We start from the raw sequence: 12,747 nt of genomic DNA on the forward strand, positions 1-12,747 counted from the left end.
ACGAAGGCAGTGGGCAGCCCAAGTTGCTGTTGGTCCAGTAGACATGAACTGTCACTGTAACACGTGGGCCCAGTTTGCTGTTACCCCATGCTCACACTGCAAGTAGAAATGAAAAGGTGGTGTGGCCATTGAACGTTGTACACTACTCTGATGTTTGCTCTGCTCTTCATAAAGAAAAAAAAAAAGGCAACTAGAAGGAGCTGTAGGAATGAATTAAGGATTATTGTAATGTAAGAAGCTATGTGTTTCCATTTAGTTAGATGAAGAAGGGCTAAAAGGGGATGAGATCGCAGTCTGAATACCTGCAGAAGATGGGGGGGGATTTCTCTTAATAGAGGGGTCTTCAAGGTACAGGGATGTCAGGATCTAATGAGTACAGTACGAAGTGAGCTATACTCAAACTGGAATTGAGAGGTATTTGTTACAGAGAGAGGTTAGTGGAATAAGTGCGTGAGCTCTTCAAGCTGAGACTTTCTGGACAGCTTTCTGAAAGAGGCTGTTTTGTGTGATTCTAGGTCAAGATCATGATGTAGAGGCTGATAAATAAATTTCTGTGGCCTTTGTATACAGCCAGGGAGGCTAGATCAAGTTAAGTCCTTTCTGAATTTAAGCTCCGTTAACGTATTTAGTTCTGGCTGCAGACTTGTGTAGTCTTCGGCAAGACTTTTGTCTGTCCCAGATTCCTGTCCATAAAATGAAACATAAAAATGAGCTCATCTCTCTTTCCAGCTGACAGTTTAGCTGAAAGTCCATCAGGAAGAGACAGCCCTTTGCAGGTGCTGAGCGATGCTGAGGCAGTGAGTCTTGGCTTTCCGTTGAGGGTTCTCTTTGGTAAATGATAAATGTCATATACCAGTGAATCAAATAAATGTATGTTTTCCAAAACCAGAGAAAATGAAAGGCTGATGCCCTTTGTAGGCCAAAATTAAGATTGTTAGTGTCATAGTCATGTGGTTCCATATTTCTTTTCACTATGTTCAATGGTTTTTTTTTTCTTACTATATGTTCAAAGCCTTGCCTTTTGAAAGGGCTTTCGCTGAAGGCGACAGTGTTTCTGTGAGGCTTCCCACCCTGTCCTCATCCCCTCTCAGCCTTCACAGACCTCTCCCCTCTGCCCGGGGATATCCCCAGCAGTTGCATCACCTTCCAGAGAGGTGGATGCTAGCGATGGAGGGTGCTGCTGGAATTTACACAGGCACAACGGCCGAACGGGGGTATCAACGTGACAGTTGCGAAAAGCACAGTGGGATCTTTAGTGACCACAAGCAGTCACGTCTGTGGTTTTACGTTGGATCCAAGCGGAAGCGTATATGACAACGTGCGGCCCCTTCGCTACACGCTCCAGCCTTGCTCAGTAATGACTCAGAGGACAATATTCTTCCCTTCTGCAACACCCAGGATTTTTCCCCGACTTTTCCCAGCCCCGGCTCTGCCTGGTGTGTGAGAAAGGCCAAAATCAGAACTTGCCGCGTTTTACAAGACTCTGTTTTACTTCTGCAGGCTTTTCTGTGTGCTTCATCCAGCTGGTGCCTTTTTTTTTTTTTTTTTTGCAGTGTGGATGGAAGCAGCTTCATGGAACTACCGTAAGCTGCCTCTTAGTAATGACCTATTAGTGAAGCCAACAATAACAGCACTGTCTAGACCATCTGAACACAGCTAAATTATTCCTTTGTCCCGTCTTCATTTGCTTTCTCTCCTGACTGTTGAATTGTTTTGGGTGGTCCATGTTGACCTTCAGGCTCGCTATTTCTCCCTTGCCTTTTTTTTTTTTCCCCTTCTCGTTCAGCAGTCAGCCTGCTGTACTAAGACTGAAACTCCAAGTTCCTCTCTCCCGCACGCACGTTAGAACCGGAGCCGTGTAGCAGTGCCGGAAACGGGTATCTGAAGGGCTGAGAGATGTGTCATCTTGTGGCTTTTTGATTTCACTTTGTAGTTGATTTTACTAAGTGCTGAATGCCCTAGATTCACATTGGTAGTGCCTTGGACCTGTGAGCCTTAACATCTTACAGAACTGAAAACTTGATGAGAGAAGGTACTCTGTTTTTTATAAGATCCTGGCAGAATGGATCAGCGTACTTTTAATGAAGTATAAAACCAACCTTCCCACGTCCGCTGTAGCTCTGCTTGTCATTGCTTCCTGGGAAGGCCTCTTGCCTGACTTCTTCTGTGTGTTCATCTCCTCTATGTGACTATGGATATTTCCCCCTGCCCCCAAACCTTTGGGAAATTAATATCTTTGAGACCTCTAGTATACTTGGTTGGAAGTGGTCCTTGATTGGGTGGGCTGGCGATGTGATCGAATGAGCTTTGTCACACCAAGATGATTTAAAAAGTACAAAATCGGGGTGGTGGTGGGAAGGAGGGAAGAAAGAAATGAGTTTCCTACTAAGGGAAATAGCTGGACATAAAGAAGGAGCTGAGGATGGAAGAAGAGACACTGGGGACAAAGGGACAGTGCCAGACACAATTGATTTTTACAGTTCATTTTTGCTGTCTGTGTAATCAGCTTTTCTTTGTCTTGCTCCTCCATAGTAGAAATATTCCTGTTTACATGTCGTAAGAGCAGGCTTCGTTGTACAAGTAATGCATCCTGCCAACCTACAATACCTTAAGAGAATTTGTACAAAACAGTGCAAGAGTGAAGCTGGGCCAGAAGGTCGTTCAGGAGCAAGAACCTGCTCACGTTGCGCAAAGTCCATGGTTTCCATGAGTCTCCGAGTCCATCTGAGCTCTGTGGATATTTCATTGGTGTTGTGCAACTTGCAGCTGTTTTGCTCTGGAGCCGTGGCAGAGCCTGGGAAGATGTTTGCTGTGTAGTCTCAATGCTGCCTTCTCACAAGGCTGAAGCTTATTTGGGTCCTGCCAGTGCTAGATCAGGAGAACCTGATCTTGCACGTCCCTTGGGCATGGGATTCCTATCGATTCCCTGGCATTTTCCCAGGGGAGAGCCATCCATTCTGCAGCCTCTGCTTGCACAAACCAAGCCAAACGGAGAGCGAGCAGCCTGTGACGCCCCTTTCGCCGGAGAGGCTTGGGAGTGCCATTTGGATTTAATTATCCAGTAAGTTTCAGTGCTTGTTTGAATTTTGACGGAACTGGCTGAGCTGGCTGCTTGTTTCCATGGAACAAAGTTCTCCACCCTTCTTGGGAGTCAGCTCGGAGACCCCAAGAGCAGTAATTAGGATGGGCAAGAGGCTTAGTCTGGAAAGCATCAGTTCCTGTGCAAAGCTGTCATAGAGAGGACTGGGAAGTGTCAGTTTTGCAACCGATGGTGCAAATTGTGCTCCTGCTCTGAAGTTGCTTCAGAGCATGGTGTGGGTTTTTTTCGCTTTGTTTTGAACAGTTGAGGCTTCGGTCATAGTCCCTCTGAAACTGCAGTTCTCTTAGACTAAAAACACGCTGTTAAAAGCAGTTAAAAAGCTACTTAAGCGCACAGAAATACATTACTTCAAGGAAATAACGTATTTCTGCTTGTGCTTAAGTCATGTTCTTTCAGCAGCAGCAAACAACCTTTCTTGTTCATATAGGAAGACGTTTTCTTATCCTATTTTGTAGCAGTGATGGCATAGATGTGTATTTTAGTTTTTTTGACAAGTACACTCATGTTTTTTAATAAAAAAATTCTCAAATGCTCTTCAGAATGCTTCTTTGGCATAGGCTTTTTAGTCGATGGAAGAAAAAGGTGCTGAGTTCACAGCCTAAATATTAGGAATACCTTCTCTTTCCTTCTTTTTTTCTTCTTCTAGTGCCTGATTCCGGACAGCCAGGGCCCAGTTTTACACCACTGATTCTAGGCTGATTAAGTTGATGGTTGGGTATTTCTGAAAACAGGCTAAACTTAATCAGCTGCTGAAAGTGAGTGGATGCTTCTTGCTTTGCTGTGTTGGGAGAGATGCGAAAGGACGCTTCTGGCAGAGATGTGTAGCCTGGCTTTCTAAGGAAACACGACTTTCACAATCATGCAGGTGGGGTTGCAGCACCAGGAATTCTTAAAGCTATGTTTGATGGACTCAAAAGACTGTGTCGCAGAAAGTTTTGACAAAATTGATGGGTAGGTAGAGGAGGAAGACTCAGTTACTGCTTTGAGGGCAATGTAATATAAACCCAGCCTTTCCTGGACATTGGAAGCCCTTTGGTGTTTAAGGAGAAGACAGAAGTCCATAGGAAATTGGCCTTCCTTGCTTTCGCAATCAGCAAACAACTTGTCACAGGTTAGTTTGAATACCCTGACTTGCTGGCCAGCAAAAGCCCCATGTGGTAGGAGGGGCAGCAAGGACATCCAGGTTTTCTGTACACCCTGCAGAGGTGATTTTCAATCGCAGCCTCTCTGCGTTTTGCAGGGTTGCTCACTTCCAGCTTCCTTCTGGTGAAATAACATTGCAACCTCTTGCAACTACTGTTTGTACGAGGGACAAAGTAACCTACCCTGTAGGAATAACACTGAAGCAGTGACCCTGAATACTCATCTCTAGTGGTAGTAGTGATAGGATCCACTTCAGCTCAAAGATCTCTCTTTTTTGATGTCTTCAGTGATGCCATGTGCTCGTCAGACGTCCTAGCAAAAGCATGGTTGATGCTATTGCTCTCGGCCGCACGGTTCATCCTCGCGGGTACCCACGGGATGTGGTGGGAGCTCTCTGGAATGTGGTCTGTGGGGGGTTTGGGCCAGCTCTTGGGGGCTGCCACGTCTTTCTCTTGGGAGGAATGGTGGGAGCAGCTGACAGCACTCCAGAAAACTCTGAAGTTACGTGTTTAGGGACATGGTTTAGAGGTGGACCAGGCAGTTAGGTTAACGGTTGGACTCGATGATCTCAGAGGTCCTTTCCAACCTTAACGATTCTATGATTCTACTCTGTCCCTGTTTGTTGGTTTATCATTATTTTTTATTATTATTACTATTAACCTCCAGCAAACCCTGCTGTCCCTCTTAGGAGTCCTGGAATAACCTTGCAGGGCAGTGGTGGGCTAACCAAAGATGCATCTCCTGGCAGATGCTGCCAGGTAGGTCCAGGGAGGTTTGGGGTGGGAAAGCGGTGGTGAATCGGGTGGTTTTGCTAGCAAAAGCCTGGCTCTGCCACTGCCTGTTGAAGCCCTGTTTCCCCATGACATTAAGGACTGTGTTTTGTGTCAGTGAGTTCAGGAAACTTTTGTTGTCACTCGGGTTGGAAAAAAGAAAGGGGTGAGGGGCATTTTAGAGATTATAGCTCTGGTGGAAAATTCCTGGAGGGTGGTGTGTGGGGCTTTTGGTTTTGTTTTGTTTTGTTTTTTAACTTGTCCCTCCCCCCTTTCCCTTCCCCCTCCATAAAAAAGGGTTTTTTTCATCTTTTTTGTGTTTTTTTTTTTTTTTTTTTTTTTTCCTAGTACAAAATCTGTCTGGAAAACTGTGCTTGTCCCCAGAGGTCCCTTTTAACCAAAAAAAAAACCACCCCAAAAAAGCCCCAACAAAAACCTAACCCAAACTATGGGAACATTTGTGTTGGTTTTTTTTGTTTTTGTTTTTTTTTTTCCTGAACTAGAACTGAAAGTTATCTTTTTCTTGAGTGTTTTCTTGTAGCATTTCAGGTTACACTCCCTGCCGCCCCTCTGAGAAAACATACCTGTGTTTTTAGCGGGTAGGGAAATGTGGAAGGGAAGAGGAATTGCACTTTAATGTACTTTGACATGAATTTTGTTATTTTATTAATTATATATTTATTATTGATTAAATATATATTTATATTCTATTTTAAATATATATACACACACATTGCCTGCAAGAAAATGTAGGCATGTTCCTAATGCCTGATGCAGACATTAAGAGCTCATTTCTGAGCTCTAAAATAAAAGTGACACTGGATTTTAAACATTTTCCCCCATTTTTCCCCTTATTTCTTTAATGAGATGGCTCTGGGTGCACAGCATGCATGAGAAGTCTTTTTCTCACACCTTTTTTTTTTTCACAGCTTCAGTCCTGATACAACCCAGCAGGAGGAGCGGGAAAGAGGAGATGATGTTGTATCGGAGCATGAGGATCCAGGACATATACCTCCCTGGGGAAAGAACCTCAGTATTTGGGTCCAGTCCTGTCCAATTTCATATAGTTTTTGTCATCTTTCACATCTTTGCGGACTTTGAGTTAAACCTGCAGGCTGGCTCGGTGTAGGGGTGGCTCTGTCCCTGGAGACACTTGGTTTTACACAAAACGTGGTAGCTGTATTTGTATTTTTATAATAATAGCCGCCTAATACCTGCCCGTCTTGACTGTGTCATGAACATGGAGCATGCAACGGGTGCTCACACCCTCCTAACGAGTGCGCCGTGCCCTAGGTCTTGATAGGGTTTTTAGTGCTCCTGGTTGGTATTTTGCAATGTACGGTCTGTAGCTGCTTTAAGAGACCACAACCACAGATGTGAAAGTGTTGAAAAGGAGGAGATTGGTTTCAGTTCGAATGGGTCCTTCAAAGCTCTCTAGTTACTGCAGAAATCAGACATACCATACGTGCTCTCAGTGTGTGTCTCTTCTATCCAGCCTAGCTGAGTTTGTTACCTCTTCTAATGAGTTTCTTGCCCTCTCCCATGGTTTCTCACTGGCTCTAGTTTTGAAAATCAATTGTGGCTCTTGAGCGTCTTTCATGAAGAGGGAGGAAAGGAGGAGATGAAGAACTGTGTCGTACTCCATCACCTGCTGCGTGGGCTTTCTGGGCCCTGAAAGGTTTCTGTCCACCTTATACCTCACAAACTGGATCCAGCCCCCTGGACAGTGCGTCTGGCCTGTGGGTCCCTCTCCAAAGGGCCCCATGGGCAGCAGATCTGGGCTACGAGCTGGAGGAGCTGGAGAAGCAGTGGTCACCCACACTCAGCCACTGGCTTTTCTGAGGATCTGTCTGACCTGGTGATGAAGAGACCTGTATTTCCAAGACACGATGGGCTGGGAGGGACTGTGGCATAATCTTCGAATGCCTCTCTTAACAAGAAGGCTAGACATCGTGTCTTTTGACCCATTTCGGTCAAAAGATTGTATTTGCAGTGCTGTATTTTTTCCTCTGCGCTTCCAGGGGCGAGGTTGCCTTCCATACTTCAGTTGTCTCTCCTTCTTTTGCAGATGAAGAAGAAGCTCTGAACTCTATTATGAAGGATTTGGCAGCATTGGGCAAATGTGGGGGGCTGCTGGACAACAACAGGAATAAAAACAGTGTCCACTCCAGCAAACAGGTAAGGCATTGCTTGAGTCCACCTCAAACTCCAGTAGACCAGAGAGGTGGGCATGGCGCTTACCATGCTGGGAGAACAGAGTTGACGTGTTAGAACTGAAGTTAACAAGTGTTGCACGAGCTCAGCACATCAGAAATAACATCGTTTTACCAAGGCATAAGCTTTAGGATCTCTTTTTGAAGAGCTGAAAAGAGGTTACAGGCATCCCTGTATCACAGAGGAGCAATGGCAGAGCAGAGAAGAGCGATACCCCAAATCATTCACAAATATAGCGACAGAGCCTGAAACTGGTTTTAAATCTCAAATCCCACCCCAAGGCACTTCTTTCTCTTGCTTAGCACTGAAAGTAGTAGAACTTGTTACAGGCTATGCAGCTTTAAGATTTGGATTAGTCAAATGTTTTCTATTGATAGCGTTGATGAAATACGGTATTTATCATGTGCACATTTTACTTCAGATATTTGAAAGACAGACTGCCAACTTTGAGCTGTAGACACCCAGGGTCTTTTGGGAAGAATAATGTCATTCTTATATAAAGTGTTTAAATATTAATTATTGGTGTTTATGCTCCTAAAACCAAACATTTTGGCCCTGTTGCGCATTCAGAGTTGATTTGGTGAGCAAAAACGTTGTCCCTTGAGCAATGTCAGAAATTATTCGCTGACACTGATATAATAGCTAAAGTGGATGTAATAGCCTGTTTGTGTATGGAACAAATATTATGCGAACACGAAAGTTGTGAAGAAGGAATTCAGTTGTCAAAATAGCAAGAAAAAAAAAAGAAGGGGAAAATAATTAAGAGGACCGGGAAGCTGCTGGAGAAGCATGCGAGCAAATCTACTTGGAATTCCACTTCTAGTGCTATGGCTTAGAATAAGCTTGCAATCAACTTTGCAACTGCTGAATGCCTAGCAAGGAAGAAAACAAATTGTCATTTACTGTCGTCATGCATATTTTAATGGCACTTGTGCTACTAACAAAGAACTCTGGATGCAGAGGGGAAAAGTGCGCACGTAGCATGTCTGTTTTAAAGTGTGTCCTGGCGGTAGCAGCTGTCCAAGTTGAATCACTGGATTTGTGTTCAGCTCATGCTGAAATAAGTCCAAGATGTTTACAAAACTGACCAGAGAAATTCAGAGCTGGCTCTCTGCAGCTGCAGGCAAAGCAGGGAATCCAACGCAGCTTTGGATGGCTCCAAGGGTAGCATTTTCTGCAAGTTGATGGGTGGGGACCATACCAAGCCACCTCGGGTTGCTTTCAGGATAGCAAAGCTTTTTAGACTTCTCTTAAATAACATACTTATTTCTCACAGTGGGGGAAAATCCCTGCTGTCGTTTTTGAAGACTGTTGCTGTAAATGCTGTAGATACACAGTTAACCAGATAATTAGTTGAAAAGAAGGAAAAGAATAGTTTTCATTGGCTGAACTCTTATCTACAAAAGTTTCATGAAGTTGATGTCTTGCAATCAAACTCATATCCACAGCCCACCCCCTCTGTATCTTCATTTATAAATCACCAACAGAGTTATGTTGTGCTCTGATATCAACTTCAGAATTGTTGGCTGCCGCTTGTGTTTAATTTTATTATATTAGGAATCAAACTTTCCTTCCCAATTACAACATTGATGCTTGCAAAAACGTTGCCTCCTTTATGGTTTTTCTTTTTATCCGTAAGCTCACCAGCCGTAGCCGCGTGCTCATAGTTACTCAGAGATCTCTGATGGAGGAGAAGCAAATAGTCAGCATCCCGCTCTCCTCGTGCATCCGGGGTTGAGGATTCAGACTGACAAGCCCCACGAGATGAAGGGCGTTGGAGTATGTTGAATTGTTGCTTCACTAAATTGGACTAGCTGGAACAAGTCTGGCTCGTGGGACGACGGGAGTCTAGTCTGCGAGGTGGGGAGTGTCCAAAGTAGGTGGAATTAGTGGGGACTTGGTTCATGTTTGCAGCTCAGAAACTTTTAATTGACTTGTTTGGGTCACTTTAAGGTTTTTTTTTTTTTTCCATGTTTTTTAGCACAGAAGTTGATGGGGGGGAAAGATTGCTCTGGAAATGCTGTTGTCATGCCTGTGATTTGTTATTCCTTTAGTACTTGGTGTTCCCTCTTTTTTTTTTTTTCTTTTCTTTCTTTTTTATTTTTTTCTGTGATCAGGTTGGCTGTTTGGGCTGACGGATGCACTGCGCATTCTCCCTTCTTGGAGAGGGAGAGTGAGGCATGGGGCATTTAGATGCTAAATTTTCCTTTTGGGAATCTCATTGTAGGTGTCTCTTATGAGGCCCTGCAGCAACATGCTCACATTGAAATACTTGGGCCTGGACATTCAGTTGTTAGATTAAAAAAAAAAATCTTTTTTTTCTGTGGAAAAATGCTTTTCTGAGGCATGGGAATCCTTTAGTCAGTGTTCCAAATTTCCACTGAAAAGCACTTTGTGGCTTGCAGCAGTTTTTTGGTCCACAGAGAAACACAACCAGAGTGCTATCTCATCCCTGTCTCCTGGAGGGGTTCCTTAGTGCTCTCTTGACAGCAGTTGAAATTTGGAGCCTGGCAGATAGTCTTCCTGGTAGGCCTGGGCCACACAAGAAAGTAGTCTGTGGTTGTGTTTGCTGCACAATATTTCTTCCCAAAAATATCGACAGTTTTGCTTCAGATCGTCTTATGAAATGAACGTCCTTTGGCAAATTGCGTAAAAATCTTTCTTTTCTGAATTTGCTTTCCTTACAAATGAGTTTAGGACTAAGGCCGAGTTTCTGGATGTCTAATGCCTCACGGTAGAACAAGCTGGAGACGAGAAGAGCAGTACTTGGTGCACGGTGCGGGCGAGTTTCCTCCTTTAGGTTGCCCAGGCAGCTGGCAGCAGATGTGATGGCGGAGCTTGAATCTCCCGAGTCCTGGTCCGGTGTGTCGGTCACTACGTTACGCTGCCTTGTGAGAAAACAGGGTAGAGGGATAGAGATGGACACCCTTTTCCTTCCGCATGGAAGTTACAATCTTTAAAACAGAGCCGTTCTTCGGGGACAGAGGGAGCATCCTGACATTGTTCCTAGTGCATCCTCTGCACTGTTATTCCTCCATTATTCCTTTTATCACTCCATTATTCCTTATGCATCCTCTGGCGTGGCTCGAAAGAGTCCTTTCAGGCAGTGTCCTGGACTGGACAGACAAAGGAGTTTGTTTATGGCAGTGGCTCGGAAGAGGGGAAGGAGGAAACGGCAGAATAAAGATCTGCATTGTGATCACTAAGGAAAAAGATGAGTGGGATAAGAAGGGAAACCGCAAAGAATTAGAAATCCCAAACAAAAGCATGGAGGAGAAAGGAGCAATTATATTAACATTTATTTCGCATCTGTCTATGTGCACATCCATTTATTTATATAAATAGCGCTTGACAACTCGCAGTATGAAGTTGGTTGTCAGTGCTGCCTTCGGTCTAATGGCAAGGCATCGGTGTGGGCCTCTATCACAGCTGATGACAGCTAGCAGTTCCTCTGCCACGTTAAATTTTGATTGCAAGTTCTCCCACGGCAATAAAGTCCAAGACTTGCGAGGAACGTTTTCCCATGCACAACAAATGTCAGACTGACCTAAAAGTTGTTCTTTTAGGAAATTACCTCTTTTCTTTGGCAAGTTGGATGCAGGACAAGGCTTGCTCATAACTAGAATAAAAGACAGCTCATGTTCTAGGGCTCTCTGTTTGGAGGTCTCCAAGCAGCCTAAAAGGAGTTTGGCTTTATCACCTCTGTTTTACTGTTGGGGAATATGATGAGAGTCTATAAATATCACCTTGAAGATGGGATTCTCTGGGAGGAGATCTGCAGGGATTGCCCCACCTGCGGTCCAGAAGCAAGGGACCAAGAGGGCAGCAGCACCGGTTGGGAAAGGCTTAGCTGGAGACGGCAAAGGCAGTGGAGTTCCAAGGATCTGGGGAAGAGGCTTTCCCTTGTCTGTGTGTGGAGCTGACTTGGGTGCTAAGAGGGTAATACCAAGGAGAAATCCAGCTGGAAGAAAAGCTATTCCCTGCCAGGTAGGTGGTTTTGGATAAACATTTTGAAGCCTGTGATTTCTCCTGCTGTGTAAACCAAAAATATCTAAAAAAGGGAGCAACGAACCCTCTAGACATCATCTTTCTGCTGGCCTCTGAGCTGCTCACGTGCTGGGCTTGCTTTTTTGGAGGAAAAGAGCTGTAAGGATCCAGGGGGACCAGGCTATCTCGTAACTTCCACCCCCTGAGAGGAGAAGGGGGCAATCCCAGACAAACCCCTTTCTGTCTGATTGCTGAATAACCCGAAGCGCGTGGGGGTTCTGTGCAGATAATTCCTAATGACGAGGATTAGTCATCTCCTATTGCGGTTCAGGGACGCGGTCCAGCTGTCTGGCTTGTAACGAACGTCCCGTTGCTAAAAGCAGGGGCGAGCACAGGACTAATGCAAACAACGTGCACGTCGGGGAGGTGCAGAAGTCCCCTCGGCCTGGCCCTGCGGTGCTGATGTCTCTTGGCCGAAGCCAGAAGTTGAGGAGAAATCCCACCGCTTTGTGGCTTTGTACAAAGGAGTAACTAGAGCACTAATGTTTGAACGCCGCACCGCTCAGCGGGGTTTTCTCACTGTTTCCTAATACAACAAGTAGAAAACGAGAGAAGTGAATATAATCGCTCTGTTTACCCTCCAGCATGCAGAAACGGGTCTCCTTCATTGCCCCTGTTTTACCCAGGGGGGAAAATGAGGCAAAGTAAGTGCCCAAGGTCTCGCGAGTGGCTAAGAGCGAAGCTGGAACGAGCCCCTCTTGGTGCAGCGCTGAAGGGGAGGCCCCTTGTGATGATTTTTCCTGCCTTTCTTGACCTCAGAAGGGTTAATGCTGGAGTCAGAGGCTTTGTCCCAGGTGGTTTGTGAGGCAACCATGGATTTGGATGGAAGGAGTGATCCAAAGGCCCTGTCCCTGTGGTGTCTCAGCATGGGCAAAGCTGTCCTCTGGTTAGGTTTGACAAGAGCAGCTTTAAAAGCGAGCCACAGAGGTGGAATCCGACCAGAACGCTGTTTCTGAGGGCGGCTGAATTTGGGAGGTGGAGAGGACGTGATGGGGGGAAGTCTTTGAACTCGGCGCTCATCCGGGATTTTACAGCGTGGCAGTTTTGGGTGCTTCAGCTCTTGGTGCCACACCAGGGCACGGGCAGACGGGGAGGTGCGGGGCTGTCTCCCCCCCTGGGTCCCTGCCCGCCGTCGGTGGCATCGAGGCGAGGCAGCGAGGGTGTCCCTGCGCCATCGGTCGCCCTTCTCCATGGGCACGGTATTGCTCAGCTTGGACTTGTGCCCCCGATCTGTTCAGCAGCCGAGGGTGCACAGCACCTCCTGTTCCTCCAAAGCCACTTCCATTTTAGGCCTAACCGCATGTTTTCCTGCTCTCCGTGTGTGCTTTTATTACAAACAGCAGTCAGCTCTTCAGGGATCTCTGTATAAGATCATGATTCACCTCGTTTGGAAACACTTTTTTCCATTTTTTTTCCAACGTTTTCCTTAATCTAAACCAGCATGCAGGGCTGCTTGCTCCAGCTCCGGGGGCC

At 45.6% G+C, this 12,747-nt stretch overlaps 1 protein-coding gene across 7 annotated transcripts in view; it reads left to right on the top strand.

Annotated features, from left to right (window-relative positions):
• Positions 1 to 12,747, top strand: part of LOC104021753 (mitogen-activated protein kinase kinase kinase 3) — an 83,623-nt gene that overhangs the window by 31,834 nt on the left and 39,042 nt on the right. For 6 of the 7 annotated variants that reach the window (XM_087731014.1, XM_087731033.1, XM_087731003.1 and 3 more), the window contains one exon: positions 7,082 to 7,191. In XM_087731014.1, the coding sequence (XP_087587140.1) occupies positions 7,082 to 7,191 (110 nt within the window). Of the gene's footprint in view, positions 1 to 5,942; positions 6,692 to 7,081; positions 7,192 to 12,747 lie in introns of all 7 variants that reach the window. The other variant, XM_087731059.1, reaches the window with a different exon arrangement.

Source organism: Nipponia nippon, unplaced genomic scaffold, assembly GCF_047370975.1.
Source record: "Nipponia nippon isolate SJK-2023a ecotype South Korea unplaced genomic scaffold, ASM4737097v1 scaffold_1, whole genome shotgun sequence".
Taxonomy (NCBI): Eukaryota; Metazoa; Chordata; class Aves; order Pelecaniformes; family Threskiornithidae; genus Nipponia; species Nipponia nippon.